The 15,584-nt window shown below is 29.1% G+C and overlaps 1 protein-coding gene across 2 annotated transcripts in view; it reads left to right on the top strand.

Annotated features, from left to right (window-relative positions):
- The window catches only part of LOC142319590 (ATP-binding cassette sub-family F member 2), a 55,364-nt gene extending 41,167 nt beyond the window's left edge, over positions 1 to 14,197 (top strand). For both annotated transcript variants that reach the window (XM_075357053.1, XM_075357054.1), the window contains exons 11-14: positions 3,347 to 3,538; positions 7,425 to 7,628; positions 10,859 to 11,000; positions 13,287 to 14,197. In XM_075357053.1, the coding sequence (XP_075213168.1) occupies positions 3,347 to 3,538; positions 7,425 to 7,628; positions 10,859 to 10,999 (537 nt within the window). In that variant the 3' untranslated portion in view covers position 11,000; positions 13,287 to 14,197. The remainder of the gene's footprint in view (positions 1 to 3,346; positions 3,539 to 7,424; positions 7,629 to 10,858; positions 11,001 to 13,286) is intronic.
- The last annotated feature ends 1,387 nt before the right edge of the window (positions 14,198 to 15,584 follow it).

Here is a 15,584-nt window from a genome sequence, read left to right as displayed (position 1 = left end):
TTTTAAATGTATATGATCTTTTACATTTTTGTGGTTTTATCAGAAAGTTGAGATAATGAACTAACAGGAATATACATAATCAACAATTATTACTTCAGTTATTTACTTTTTTATTTTAATCATTTGATATAAACAGTGTAATCTTTAAAGAAAATGGACCAGGATTCATATATTTTATTTTTTATTAACCTTAAATGAATATAAATGAAATTTCGTGTGATTACTCTGTTGTATTTTAAGTGGTAGAAGGGTAGGATCTCTAAAATTATCTCAAATTGGTACTCATTTCTTTTGACTTAGGTTAAACAAACGCTGTGAAATTTCTATCCTCATGATATCCTGCTTAATGACAAATAAAGAATCTCATCTGGTATTCAGTTGAAAAATATGTTTTGTGTTTATCATACACAATTGTGAGAAATTTTATTATACTTGGGAATTTGATATTAGGTGAGAGATACTTTATCTTATCTGGTAGAGAATATGTTTACTGGAATGAGAAAATTGAAAATGAAAAACAGAAAAACTTAATGTTTTAAAAATTAACCTTATTGTACATAAATATAACACATTCAGGTCTGTTTGTTTAAGATCAGTAGTAAAAAAAATTTGTAGGTAGCAGTTTCTTTTAACTATCTGCAACAAATTATATATATATATATGTTCAATGCTAATTAGTATCTGTTTTTATACAGAGTGTTCAACTTAAAAGAGGTTCCCACTTCACTTAGTAGTTTATAATAAATGCATATGTTTGTTAAAATGCATATATTGATGTGACATGGGTAGAATAATGTGGAAGATATTGGTACGACTTGAGATGAAGTTGGGAGGACTGTTTATTCCCTGCAGATTTGAGAATTGCCAGTCTGTCTAGCATTGGCTTTTGAACAATTGTATGTTTTCATTATAATGCAGTTTACTATTGAATGTTTTTTCATGATGGAAACTTATATAGAAACAAAATCTCATGCGTGTCTGGAAAAGTTCAGGGAGAATTTTGAAAAGGAAGCACAAGTGGAAAGTGTTTTTTAGAAATTAGTTAAAACATTTTGTGAAATAGGTTCAATATTGTATCAGAAATGTGCCTGAACAGGTCGCTTTTAACAATGCAGGTCTTACAGGACATTAAAGCAGCAATTACAAGATATCCTCATAAAATTTTTGCTGAGACTTAAGTCGGGAAAAGAAAATTTCACTAGGATCAGACTAGACTGCAGTGAGGAGAATGCTGAAAGGTTATCCGCATTGAATGGAGGTTTTCCATGAGCTAACTACTGCTGATTATGCTAAAAGGGTTCACAACTCGATGGTTCAAGAACTTCATTAGAGGCAACATTGGCATTTTAAATCAAGTTGTTTTTCACAGATAAAGTATGGTGTTTCACCTTTGAGAGTATGTTAATTGTCAGAACTACCACCGGATCTGGGGTACTGAAAACACAGATTTTCTTTGAATCCCCCCTAACACCTATAAAAATAAGGTATATGGTGTGCGGCATCAAGGGAAAATAATAGGATTCTTATTTTTTTTAAAACTGGTGATGCTGCTGTCTACCAAGAAATTATTCAACAGTTTATAGCCTTACTGCAAATAGACGAGTGTAACTGCTGATTGCAAGAGGACAGTGCCACTTGCCATCTAGCTTGATTTATTACTGGAGATGCCACAGGATTTTGTCAGTGAAAGAATCATTTCTAAAAGATTGTAGCCACCAAGAATTTCCTGAACTGACTAGTCTAGACTTCTTTCTGAGGTTACTTGAAAGAAATTCTTTGTAGGAGCAATCAACATACTTTGCAAGAATTGAAGATTAGCGTTACCAATGCCGACGAGGAAGTAGATAGGACACAGCTAACAAGAATAATCAAGAACATGTATAAAAATGTTGGAAAGTACATATATGTGGATGGACATCATTTTCAACACTTGTAAATTATTACGTAAGTGTTTACCAATAAAATATTTGTTATAGACTAAACTAGGTAATGGGGGCATCTTTTAAGTTGAAAAATGTGTATGCAGCCAGGATAATGAATATTGGAGTGGTATAGTAGTACTACTCAGAATTACAGAATTAACAGCCGGTACCTTTCCTTTATTAAACGTAGAGAATGTACAATTGAGACACATTCAGTGTCATGTATGATATTCTGAAAGGCTGAAAAATGCGAAGTTTTTATGACAAAAATGTATAGCTAGGTGCAAGTGAGGTCCTGGGTAGGAGTGAACTGTCGTCTGAATCAACTCTAATCAGAAGCAATCCTTCTGTGTGTTATTTTGTATTTTTCTTTTTTTAGCCTCTTTCCTGGGCAAGTTCTATGGGAGTTTGGTTTGCCAGCCTGGTTCAATCTGTACCTTCTGGTAGTGAGCAAGTAGTTGTTTCTTTATTGGAGCCTAGCATGAAAAAATCCTATTTGATCTGTTTCTTATTTGAGAATATCACTGAAAGTTAAACTGGTTGGTTAGATGGGACTTGGTAAAGCCAGGCTCTTATTCCTGTTCCGAATCGAACAGTTAGTGAACAGGCATTTTTATTCTTATTGTTAAATGTTTTAACTATCTAAATCCAATTTGTTTTGTATTTTATGTTGTGTTTTTCACATTATTGTATTATTTTTTTTTTAATATTGTAAATATTTTAAACATATTACAGTTAAAATAAAAAGTGTATATTTTTGGATAAAAGCAGATTTATGTTTTTTTATGTAATAATCAACCATTCTGTGTTTATGATTTTACCCATTTTTTATTTTAAATTCAGACTGCTCACGTAATTGTTACAATGCTAACAAAATTATTGTTATTTATTTATTGGCACCACAAAATATTTATGAATTTATATTTAGAATATTAGATAAAACTGATAATTTTTCATAAAATTTATTCTAAATGAAAACTACTTATCAGGGTATTAAAAGAATTTATCAGGGTATTAATAAGAGAATTTAAAGAATACGGCAAGTCATAAGAAAGAGTTAGCAATTGAGAGACACAACGGTAAATGAACATTATTTGAAAATACACTTGACTTCATCCAGTACTAACCATCCAACATAAATTATAAAATTGTCATCTGCAAACGATCTGATAGGTAAAAAAAAAGAAAAAAGTTTTAAAATAAGCTACTAGTATCTTTTAATTTTTAACTAGGATGTTAGTGTTGGCATGTTTACGCTGGTATTATTTACATGGAAAGTTAGAAACAGCATTATACTAAAAGGATTTAAAGTGTGTTTGAACCAAGTAATGGAATACTTATTGTGTATTTATGCTCGAGTATTATTCATGTGAATGTTAGGCATTTAATAAAAATTTTTTAACTGTTAAATCTAATTGTTACAGTTGATTCCGACCGAAGGAATGATCAGAAAAAATTCACATCTACGTATTGCAAGGTATCACCAACATCTTCATGAACTTTTGGACTTGGATATATCACCATTAGATTATATGCTAAAATCATTTCCTGAAGTTAAAGAGCGGGAAGAGATGAGAAAGATTATTGGACGATATGGTTTAACTGGTAGACAACAGGTAAAACACATGATTGTTAGCTTTCTAATAGTGATTTAAGTATTGATATAATATAACTCCTGTTTTTTATGTTAATGTTGTGTTGGGCAGGAAGTTAAGAGTGAGAACTCTAATTGTATTGTTTTCTATTCATTAACCTTTTCAGATCATTTAGTCTTAGAACTGGTTATGTACGGCATCAGTTTTAAAACGCTGTTACAAAATCATTTTATATGGCATCTAAGTCAGTTATTTTGTTTTATATTCACAAAGGAATCAGTTTTATTACACAATTTGAATGACATTTATACGATGTAAAATGCTTTATTTAGACTAGAAAGAATATGACTATTTTTTCTCGGAAATGTGCTTGTGTGTGTGTGTGTGACTTGTGTATTATAATTGCTATGATGATTATGGATTTATTTATTATTTACAAAAATAGCTTATCTTAGTAGCAACATATTGATGTATTGAAACGCATAATAAATTATGATATACGGCACACAAAAAAAAGAAGGAATTTGTGGTCATAAATACGTCACTTTTACTTAGGTCTATAAATATCTTTTCTGACAAATGATATTGGTAAACATGTAACACAACGATTCGTAATGAATAACAGTAAAAATTGTTTTTTGTCAATCTGAATAGCCTTTTGAGTGGTGGGGATTTTTATAAAACTTAGTTTTCTGAATCTACTTTCACTTATACTAACGTATGTTCCTAATCTGTGATTTATGACACGGGTTTTTCATCATATTTTGCCCAATTTTCAACTAATTTGCTTGAAAGTATTATTTATAAAATCAGCAAACTATGTTTAATAAACACAAAGCAAAAAAAAATGTTGCTAATAAAAAACGAGGTGTAAATGCGCAAAACAAATTCTGCAATTAAATTATCGTAATTTTTGTACTGTTTCAATTTTTTTGTTGTTACAGGCATAAAAAATATCTAATCGTAACGGTTTTTTTTTGGTCAAAATCTGTTAAATCTCTCTTTAATATACTGTAATTTTTTGAAATTTTTTTCATAAGAAGGTAGCATAAGACTATGAAGGGAGGCAATCAGATACCAACATATTTTCGTGGAGCGCTAATCAAGCGTGGATCATTGTGATGGGAGAAGGTTAAATAGCCAGTGCTAAATAAAAGTGTTAAATGGTACAATTGGATGCAATAATCAAGGTTATCAAAAAGAGGTAGAGTGACCTTAACTAGAATTCTGTTCTGAAACCTGAGCCATGACATAATAAATGACAAACAGATTTAATTATACTGGTTTATTTTTTGTTAATTTGGTATAGGATAACTATAATTAATTTGCTTTAATATTATCTTTTTTTAGCAAACTATTAAAACTTTTAAAAAAATCATTGCATTTCTTAATAACAGATTTCTTCTCATTTTGGTTACTCCCATTAAAACCTTTAAGCTTGAAATACTTTTTAGTGCTTTTAGTAATACTCATCTAAAGAATTAATATGAAATTCTTATTGATTTATGGTAACATTTCCGTAAAAATTTTTCTTATTTTATAAATTAGTTGCAGATAAATTAATTATGCTGTTTACCAAAGCAAATTATTTTGCTTGCAAAAAACATTTTATAGTTTTGATAATGTATTTAAAAAACATCAGGAAAAAATTGACAGTGTAAGTATAATTTAGTTTTTATGTAAATAATATAATGGAACAGTAAAATTATACAAATTTCATTTAATTTTAAAGAGCCAAAATACAGTTAAAAATATTTGAAATGAATAAGCAATTATTTTATTTTTGGAAAAGGTATACAGCTTTGAAATTTAATAAATTTCAATATTAAATTATGGTAAAAAAAATTGTTAAGGTTAGTTATAATTTAATTTATTATGTTAAATATTGAAGCATTTGATGTTAACACAAGGACACAGCAGACAGTCAGGACACCTCTAAATAGTTTATTTTCTTCCCAATTTACAAATTACTGTTTGTTTTATCAGAACATAATCTCTAGACTCTTGTGGTTGAGCTTTCTTTTATGTAGCCTGCATTTTGTCAGGAAAGTGATAACATTCTATTTGGTACAACAGAAAGTGGTATGATTTGTGAAAGTACTAACCCCTTTTTCACATAGGGACAGTGCTGTTACTGTTTTATCAGTTATTAAAATAGTTATAGCAGTACCTGTTGCAGTAATTGTAATGACATTTATTTTTTCTGACTTTGTGGATGATTAACAGTACAAAACAAAAAATATTTTGTATGGACATTATGAATAAGTGAAAAAAGATTTTTTTCCATAACATCTTTTATTTTTAATTGAATGGGTAACAGGCTATAATTTGATCATTTGTATCTGCAACAGTTTTATTCATATTGTAGTCTATTGGATTAGGTCTTGTTTAGCTCTCATATTTACCTTTGGATGCACTGAACTTCAATTACCATTTTGGCATTGCTGATAACATTAACATTTCTAATATTTCTCCATTTGGTACAGAGTAAATGATTTCTTCTCATGCCAACAATTTCTGATTTTTATATATTCTGTGAAGTGACATTTTCTTTTAATAATTATTTTTTATTTTGTATGTATGTTTCCTAATTGCTTTTATTTCTCTCCCCAGTAATAAAAAATTAAAGCTGCCAGAGGACTATAAAATGTAACCATGAAAATATAGCTTTTAAGGAGGAAAGATTGAATTATTGTCTCCCGTCTGCTTACATACCTCTCAAGTTGAATAGCATTTTAGAATCGCAAATTTTTTCATCTCATACTTTAATATTTTTATTATTTACACAAAACTTGATTTGGCCTCTAAAGCCTCTAGATACCTTTATCAATAATTAAGTTTTCACATGGTGAAAATATTTTGCAGATTTTTCTATAAGCTTATTCAGAAATGGTGTTCCTAAAAACATATGTTGAATTATCATTTATAAGTAGATTCAATAAAATAAAAGGAGAATGATTTCTAGGGATAAGGGATGGTTGAAATAATGTATTTATAAATTTAGTTAAAATTACTGAAAAAAATGAATGTATTTCACTTAACTTTATTGCTGTCCTTTTGAGTTATATGCCATTAGTTTTAACTTATTAGTTCTTCTTAATTTTTATGCAACAGATTTTGATTATTTTGTGGTTTCAAAGTTTAACTTTACTTTTAGTATAAAGAAAACAAGATATAAATATTAAAAAACATGACTGCCAAAAAAAAAAAAACATTGCTCTTTAATATAGGATAATTAAAGAGTGTGCAGGTAACAATTTTGTATATAGTATTCTTTTTTCTCAATTTTTTTAAATTTATTTAAATATATATATATATACTGTGTGTCACACAAAGAGGTATACGCTTTTGATTTAGTATTACTTGCCCATTGCCCCACAGAGAAACTTTACAAACCTTTTAACAAGGTTCTAGAAATATTCTGTGGAAATTTCAACCTCCTAGGATTTATAGAAATAAAACTGTGACTTTCAATTAAATCATCAATTTTAGTGTAAATCACTTCTTTTTTTATTCTTTACGAAGTAGCTGGTAAAAGTGATTAAAAATAAATTATAGTTATAACTAAAAGTTTTAAAAACAATTAATTATGACTAATTATTAACTTGTTTTATTAAATTTGAACAGCTGTTTAACAATACATCATCTATTTTGTAATAAATGAAAAATGTGGTTTTTTCCTACATTAACAGCTGTACAGTTTAAAAATAAATGTACTAATTTCATTATATATTAAGATACGCATAGTATACACAGACAAACTGTGTATGCATTGAATAAATTTTTAGCCATTTGAAAATATTAAAGATATCATAGCTCATGACTTATATATTACAAATAGTCTTTTTTGCATGAAAATTGTATGGCTTATGGTACAGTGCTGATTCCATTGCATTTTTTTCTTTAGATTTGTCCAATCAGACAGTTAAGTGATGGCCAACGTTGTAGGGTAGTATTTGCATGGCTGGCATGGCAGGCACCTCATTTACTGTTGCTGGATGAACCTACCAATCATCTTGATATGGAGACAATTGATGCATTGGCTGATGCTATCAACGATTTTGAAGGTGGAATGGTATTGGTTAGCCATGACTTCAGACTTATCAGCCAGGTTATTATATGATTACTTTACTTTATGTGTGCATGTACACATGTGTGGGTGTGTTTAATTTGTGTGCATGCATATGCATATATATGCAAGTGACTATATGTGTATGCGTGCATACATTCATGCATGGGTGAGTGATTTTAACATTATTTTTAGTAGTTGGTGCCCCATCTATTTATGTAGTATGAATAATTTAATATTTCATCTTTTTTAAAATGAGTTCCATCCCCAATAAAATATTTTTATCTTTTTGGTTGACTTGGCTTTGTTTAACTAATTCTTTTAAGACTAAAAATTGAAATTGTATTATCTCTATATCTTGCAGGTTGTTTCTGTATGTTACAGAACAACCTGTGTGGTTTTCATTTACACTTCCTTGATGTATTGCTTTAACCAATATAATTTTATCATGTTTTTATAATATATTGACAAAGAGAATAAAATCCTTAATGTTTTATTTACATAAGAGCATATATCATTATTAATTTAAGTTGTAAAATAAGTAGATAAATTTAAGAATCTGATTTTGTTTTTTTTTTCATTGTTTGATTTTTAATGTGCAATTTATATAACAATGCATGAAAATAATGATTATATAATTTAATGAATGTGCCCTGCAATAGCCGAGTGAACACATTCAAGTGAACTTTGAGAAATACTACACATATTACATTGTCAAAATTTAAGATTTTTAGCTTGTTTTTAAGAATGCTGATTATTGTAAGTTAACTGATTATAAAGATTCCTGGTATTTCAGAGAAATTGAATATTCAGAATTCTTTATAAAAAATATGTTCTATATGAAAAGAAAATTCTATCTAAAGAAATAGGTTTAGAGAATTTATTTATATAAGCTAAACAGTTAAAAAGTATGGTTGACTGTTTATGTTATAACATAGATAAAATCACACCTGCACTGGGGAAAACTGGATTCTGATCTCAGTTCACCTGGAAGAGGTAAAGAGTGCAATTTAAATAAAGAATGAAAGAGTTTGGTTTGTAGTAAATTCTGGTTAAATATAAATCTCTCTCTACCAGCTGTATAGCTGTTAAGTACATCCTTGTCAAAAAATTTTGATTTATTTAATAATAATTACAATGCTGTATATTTATTTTTAAAAACAGATATATAAATAATAAACATTACAATGTGATTATTTAATTGCCAGCTGAAAAGCTGGAATATTGTGTTAATAAAATCCATTTTTAAAAAGAAAATATGAATTAGATGTATAAATGGATTAATAATAATGTGTTAAACAAAGATGGTACACCTATATATAATACGAAAGGTAAAGTCGATAGATGGGTGGAATATATTGAAGAGTTATACGGAGGAAATGAATTAGAAAATGGTTTTATAGAGGAAGAAGAGGAAGTTGAGGAGGATGAAATGGGAGAAACAATACTGAGATCTGAATTTAAGAGAGCATTAAAAGATTTAAATGGCAGAAAGGCTCCTGGAATAGACGGAATACCTGTAGAATTACTGCGCAGTGCAGGGGAGGAGGCGATTGATAGATTATACAAACTGGTGTGTAATATTTATGAAAAAGGGGAATTTCCGTCAGACTTCAAAAAAAGTGTTATAGTAATGATACCAAAGAAATCAGGGGCAGATAAATGTGAAGAATACAGAACAATTAGTTTAACTAGTCATGCATCAAAAATCTTAACTAGAATTCTATACAGAAGAATTGAGAGGAGAGTGGAGGAAGTGTTAGGAGAAGACCAATTTGGTTTCAGGAAAAGTATAGGGACAAGGGAAGCAATTTTAGGCCTCAGATTAATAGTAGAAGGAAGATTAAAGAAAAACAAACCAACATACTTGGCGTTTATAGACCTAGAAAAGGCATTCGATAACGTAGACTGGAATAAAATGTTCAGCATTTTAAAAAAATTAGGGTTCAAATACAGAGATAGAAGAACAATTGCTAACATGTACAGGAACCAAACAGCAACAGTAGCAATTGAAGAACATAAGAAAGAAGCCATAATAAGAAAGGGAGTCCGACAAGGATGTTCCCTATCTCCGTTACTTTTTAATCTTTACATGGAACTAGCAGTTAATGATGTTAAAGAACAATTTAGATTCGGAGTAACAGTACAAGGTGAAAAGATAAAGATGCTACGATTTGCTGATGATATAGTAATTCTAGCCGAGAATAAAAAGGATTTAGAAGAAACAATGAACGGCATAGATGAAGTCCTACGCAAGAACTATCGCATGAAAATAAACAAGAACAAAATAAAAGTAATGAAATGTAGTAGAAATAACAAAGATGGACCACTGAATGTGAAAATAGGAGGAGAAAAGATTATGGAGGTAGAAGAATTTTGTTATTTGGGAAGTAGAATTACTAAAGATGGACGAAGCAGGAGCGATATAAAATGCCGAATAGCACAAGCTAAACGAGCCTTCAGTAAGAAATATAAGTTGTTTACATCAAAAATTAATTTAAATGTCAGGAAAAGATTTTTGAAAGTGTATGTTTGGAGTGTCGCTTTATATGGAAGTGAAACTTGGACAATCGGAGTATCTGAGAAGAAAAGGTTAGAAGCTTTTGAAATGTGGTGCTATAGGAGAATGTTAAAAATCAGATGGGTGGATAAAGTGACAAATGAGGAGGTATTGCGGCAAATAGATGAAGAAAGAAGCATTTGGAAAAATATACTTAAAAGAAGAGATAGACTTATAGGCCACATACTAAGGCATCCTGGAATAGTCGCTTTAATTTTGGAAGGACAGGTAGAAGGGAAAAATTGTGTAGGCAGGCCACGTTTGGAATATGTAAAACAAATTGTTAGGGATGTAGGATGTAGAGGGTATACTGAAATGAAACGACTAGCACTAGATAGGGAATCTTGGAGAGCTGCATCAAACCAGTCAAATGACTGAAGACAAAAAAAAAAAATGGATTTCATTATTTATTTTTTTTTAATCTATATATGTTACTGTCAAGATTTTTAATTAAGGTATTGTTGTTACTTTTATTTTAAAATTGGAAAATTTTTAATTTTAATTTGAAAAATAGGTAGAGATGGAATAATTACTGTTCTGTTGATTTTTAATGTTTTGTGACTGGAGGCTGTTTAGTGCTGTGTGCCAATGAATTATTTTTTTATAGGAATGCTTAGTTATATGCAGAATATAAATTTATGTGTGTATGCAGTTTTTAAGTTCTTAATTTTTAAAATTTAATTTTGTAATTTATAATATCGTATTACAATAGGTAGCAGAAGAGATTTGGGTTTGTGAAAATGGAACTGTGACCAAGTGGCCGGGTGGTATACAAACATACAAGGAACACTTACGATCAAAGATAATGAAAGAAAGTCAGGCAAAAGAACAAGCAAACATTAAAAAGAAATAAGGTGAGTTAATGGCTTTAATTTTTTTAAATGTTCAAGTTTTCTTTTCATTCTAGTTGTAGGAAGTTAATTTAAATTTAATTCACAGGATGCAATAAAAATTTCATAAATGAGGCGAGTTGGTGAGTAATGTTTTTCAGTAGAAAAAAAATCTGTTGGCGATATTTGGAAAAAAACAGTAGGTATACCAAATCTATTTTGGACATGTTGTTCCATGATTGAGTTCAGATTATAATTGATTTATTTTCTCTTTGCATCTGCTTACAGCTGGTACATTATAAATAAAAATATTACATAGGGATGTAATTTTTCACGTTAAAGATAGTTTCTGGTTCCTTTGTGTGAAACTTAACAAATGTACTTTCTTCTTATCTTGATTTTTCCTCTGCTTTTTCTTGTAAGAGAAAATTCAAGGAAAATCTCTTAACATTAACTTTTTGAATTTTTTTTTGTCTTCAGTCATTTGACTGGTTTGATGCAGCTCTCCAAGATTCCCTATCTAGTGCTAGTCGTTGCATTTCAGTATACCCTCTACATCCTACATCCCTAACAATTTGTTTTACATATTCCAAACGTGGCCTGCCTACACAATTTTTCCCTTCTACCTGTCCTTCCAATATTAAAGCGCTTATTCCAGGATGCCTTAGTATGTGGCCTATAAGTCTGTCTCTTCTTTTAACTATATTTTTCTAAATGCTTCTTTCTTCATCTATTTGTCGCAATAACTCTTCATTTGTCACTTTATCCACCCATCTGATTTTTAACATTCTCCTATAGCACCACATTTCAAAAGCTTCTAATCTTTTCTTCTCAGATACTCCGGTTGTCCAAGTTTCACTTCCATATAAAGCGACACTCCAAACATACACTTTCAAAAATCTTATATATATTATTATATGAATAGCCTTTTAAGTGGTGGGAATTTTTATAAAATGTAGTTTTCTGAATCTACTTTCTCTCATACTAACATATGTTACTAATCTGTGATTTATGACACGGGTTTTTCATCATATTTTGCCCAATTTTCAGCCGATTTGCTTGAAAGTATTATTTTTAAAATCAGCAAACTATGTTTCATAAACACAAAGCAAAAAATTTTTTTTGTTACAGGCATAAAAAATATCCAATCGTAACGGTTTTTTTTTGACAAAAAAAACTCTTTTATATACTGTAATTTTTTGAAATTTTTTTCACAAGAAGGTACCATAAGACTATGATGGGAGGCAATCAGATACCAACATATTTTCATGGAGCGCTAATGTGATGCGAAAAGGTTAAAAGTGTGTATTATCTGAACTGAAGTTCAATGTTGGCTGCCAGCTGACATGTGATGGTAATGAGTCAATGGCTGACACAGCTGTCAGACAACAAGAGAGTTGTAAGGGTTAAATAATTTATAATGTACAGAATAGAATAATGTACAGAATAGTAATTAAAATAATACATTATTATTTTAATAGCAATTAAATTATAAATTTCAAATACAGTTCTGATTTATTAAAAACTTCAGCTAGTAAAATATAATACTGAATTAACAATAAGATAACACTTGAAAAATCTATAATTGATATAATTCACTTTGGCAAGTATTATTCTCTTTTACTTTTTACAACTACTGTATAATTTGTAAAAGAATAGAATGTCATTTTCACTCCTGTTCACAAATAACTTTTCGAACAGCCCTTCTTTCAACTACTGCCCAACATTGAATACTCATGATGCATTCTTTACTCGTTTTATTGCAAACACTTGCTTTTATCGCACATTGCATTGAACTCAAACTTGAAAAAAAATTGTCACTGCTTGGCCCCAGCAGTATTTATATCTCCTGACCTGCAGTACTAGTACCCGAACTGTCCTTTAGATTGTTGAAGCGTAATAATTTTTATTGTTCATGCCTTTGTGTTTTAATAAAAGTCTTTTTTCTTTAGAAATAATCCCTTTGTTCCTTCGAGACTCATCATTTTCTCTTCTTTCTGGAAGCTTTTTATCTATTAAAAAATTGTGTAACTTGGTATCTTGTTACTCTTAAAAACTCTAGTTAACCATCAGTATTGCTATTAAGTTGTTACTACCTCCCTGATTGGATTGCTATTACTACATGGTCTGTATAATGATTTTTTTTTAAAGTTTTTTTTTTACCTAATAATCTCACAGCTACATTTACAATGTTCAATTGTGTATTCAATTTATTTCTTAAATTTCTTATGGATACTCTTTTTAAGTTGTTTATTTTTGTATAAAATAAATTTTTTATAAAGTTATTAAAGCTTTGTTCGTCTTTTGTAGTTCTTTCATTGCTTGTTTGGGAGAAAAGATATATAAATGAAGAACACATCTTATATCCAGTTACAGAGACGTTTGAAGCATGGAGTGATCTCCATTGTGATTATAAGCAGCAGCATTTACATCATTCATCTATCACTTTGAAGTATTAAAAAAACTTTCGGTGATATGTTTCTATATAATTATGTCCTTGAAGAAATTTTTATGAATAAGTTCTGTTTCCTTTTTTAATCTACGATTATGCTGGAAGCATTCATTATATGTCATATTAATTTATTAATATTATTATTATTGTGTAATCACTTTTAGGGAAATATCTTCTTTTTTTTATTTATGAATTTTGTTTTTTGGCTGTGCTTAAATTTGTTAATTTATAAAACATTTTATTTTGATTATTGTAAAATAAGGGATTATAATGTATACATTTTTTTGCATTAAAAATAGTTAATTGAAATCATATAAATAGTTGTAATGGAATTATTGTTAATTTTGCTTCCTATTAGTTGTTGAGCACACACACTTAAGTAAAACATGCCGTTTAATAATGATTTATATTTCCTTCTAACCAGTAACATGTATATTGTTACATCATGTAATACTTGTGTGTCAGACCAATAAGATTTTATTTTATTACAATAGATGTTTGGATAATCTGATTATATTATTTAATAGTATTTATACAGTAATTTAACACTTTATTTAAAATTTCATAACTACTTTTGTGTCAAGGTGATCTTGTGTGTAAAAACCAAGAAGCTGAAAATCCTTAATCTGTTACTAATTCTATAGCACGTTAATTTTAACTAAGAGTAACAGTAATAATGTATAAAATTATCAAGTTTAATAAAAAAAAGAATACTTGAAAAATTATCATTGTATAGAAATGTCACCTGAATAAATTTGTTTTTAAAAGACATGCTTTTTTTAAATTATTTTTTACATTTTTCCTGATCCAAAGTTGAATCTTTTGCCATTAAAAACCAAATTATTGTGCATTTAAAAAAAATATTTACTATTTAGCTTCGTAATGTGGTTTATTTTTGACAGTTCATTATTCTCCATGAGCAGATACACCGGAATATTAAGATTTGTTAGTCTTTTTTTTCTGATTATATACTAGTCATAAAGCAGGCATTAAATGTCTAAATCATGCTAAAATTTAAGTTCTGTCTAAACATAGATGAATTCCTCCTAAAAAGTACTTAAAACCCCCACTACATCTACTGTAATATTCCACATTAACTGTTTATATACAGGAAGTCTGAACCTCCACATGTGATTGCTTCCATAGATCCACGTCCATATTTGGTAGTCATCCATCTAAAAATTAAAAAAAATTGTTTTCTCTATAATTCTTATGAAAATGTGTTTACAAAAATTTCAAATGAATTTTGTAAATACAAACGTCACTTTTCATGTTGTTATGCTAAGTACTATCCCTTACATTTGAACTGAAAGTGTTGTTTATGTTATATACTACTTTGTTGAGTGGACTTAGTTGATGGAAGGTGGAAGGTGATTGCTGCCTTATTATCAAACTCTTCAATAACAAACTTGAATTTTTTTCTTTCATTCACATCCTTGTTTTCAGGAAATTCAAAGAAACAATATTAACAAAAATATGTATTTAAGTAAAAACAAAATTTGTTAAAAGTTATACATTTTATTTTGTGCAATAAAAAAATATACAAATGAAGTACAAAAAAAATTATGTGTCATATAATAATTAGTGAATATTTTTATTACTATATATATTAATTTTAAATTTCAAAATTTTACTTTAAAACATGGAAAATTCAATTTTGGAAATCTATGTTTTGAGTTATATGTTTTTATGTTTTATTTGATACATATTCAGCAAGATATTTACTGGAAAACATTTCAATTTTTAAAATTATCTCTACCAGTTTTGCTACCCTTATGCAGTTACTTTATTAGTGCCTTAAACTTGTACCATGAGCATCTTTATTTAGGCTGTTGTCTTGGCCACATGTGCAGCTCACATATTTTTAGTGACAACATCTTTATTTTTTTTAGTCTGAGGAGAAGAAAGCTCTTCCAAGCTGCTGTTTGCCTGGTCTGTCTCTGGTCTCTTTTCATGAGCAGATTGTATAAAGTCTTTCAGAGCTATTTTTAAGCTGGTGGTTGAGTGTGTACCTTCCCCAGTTTCACAGTCTTGCTGTCTGAGAACTGTTACAACGGTTTTGCACCCTTTTTGTTAGATGATTCATAATCCTTTTCATGGGGATTCAGAGGTTTTGGCGCAGGATTTGTTTGAGCACCCACCTCATCGTGGCGAAA

This window comes from Lycorma delicatula, chromosome 2, assembly GCF_047948215.1.
Source record: "Lycorma delicatula isolate Av1 chromosome 2, ASM4794821v1, whole genome shotgun sequence".
In the NCBI taxonomy this organism is placed as follows: domain Eukaryota; kingdom Metazoa; phylum Arthropoda; class Insecta; order Hemiptera; family Fulgoridae; genus Lycorma; species Lycorma delicatula.
This window is presented reverse-complemented; position numbering and strand designations above follow the sequence as displayed.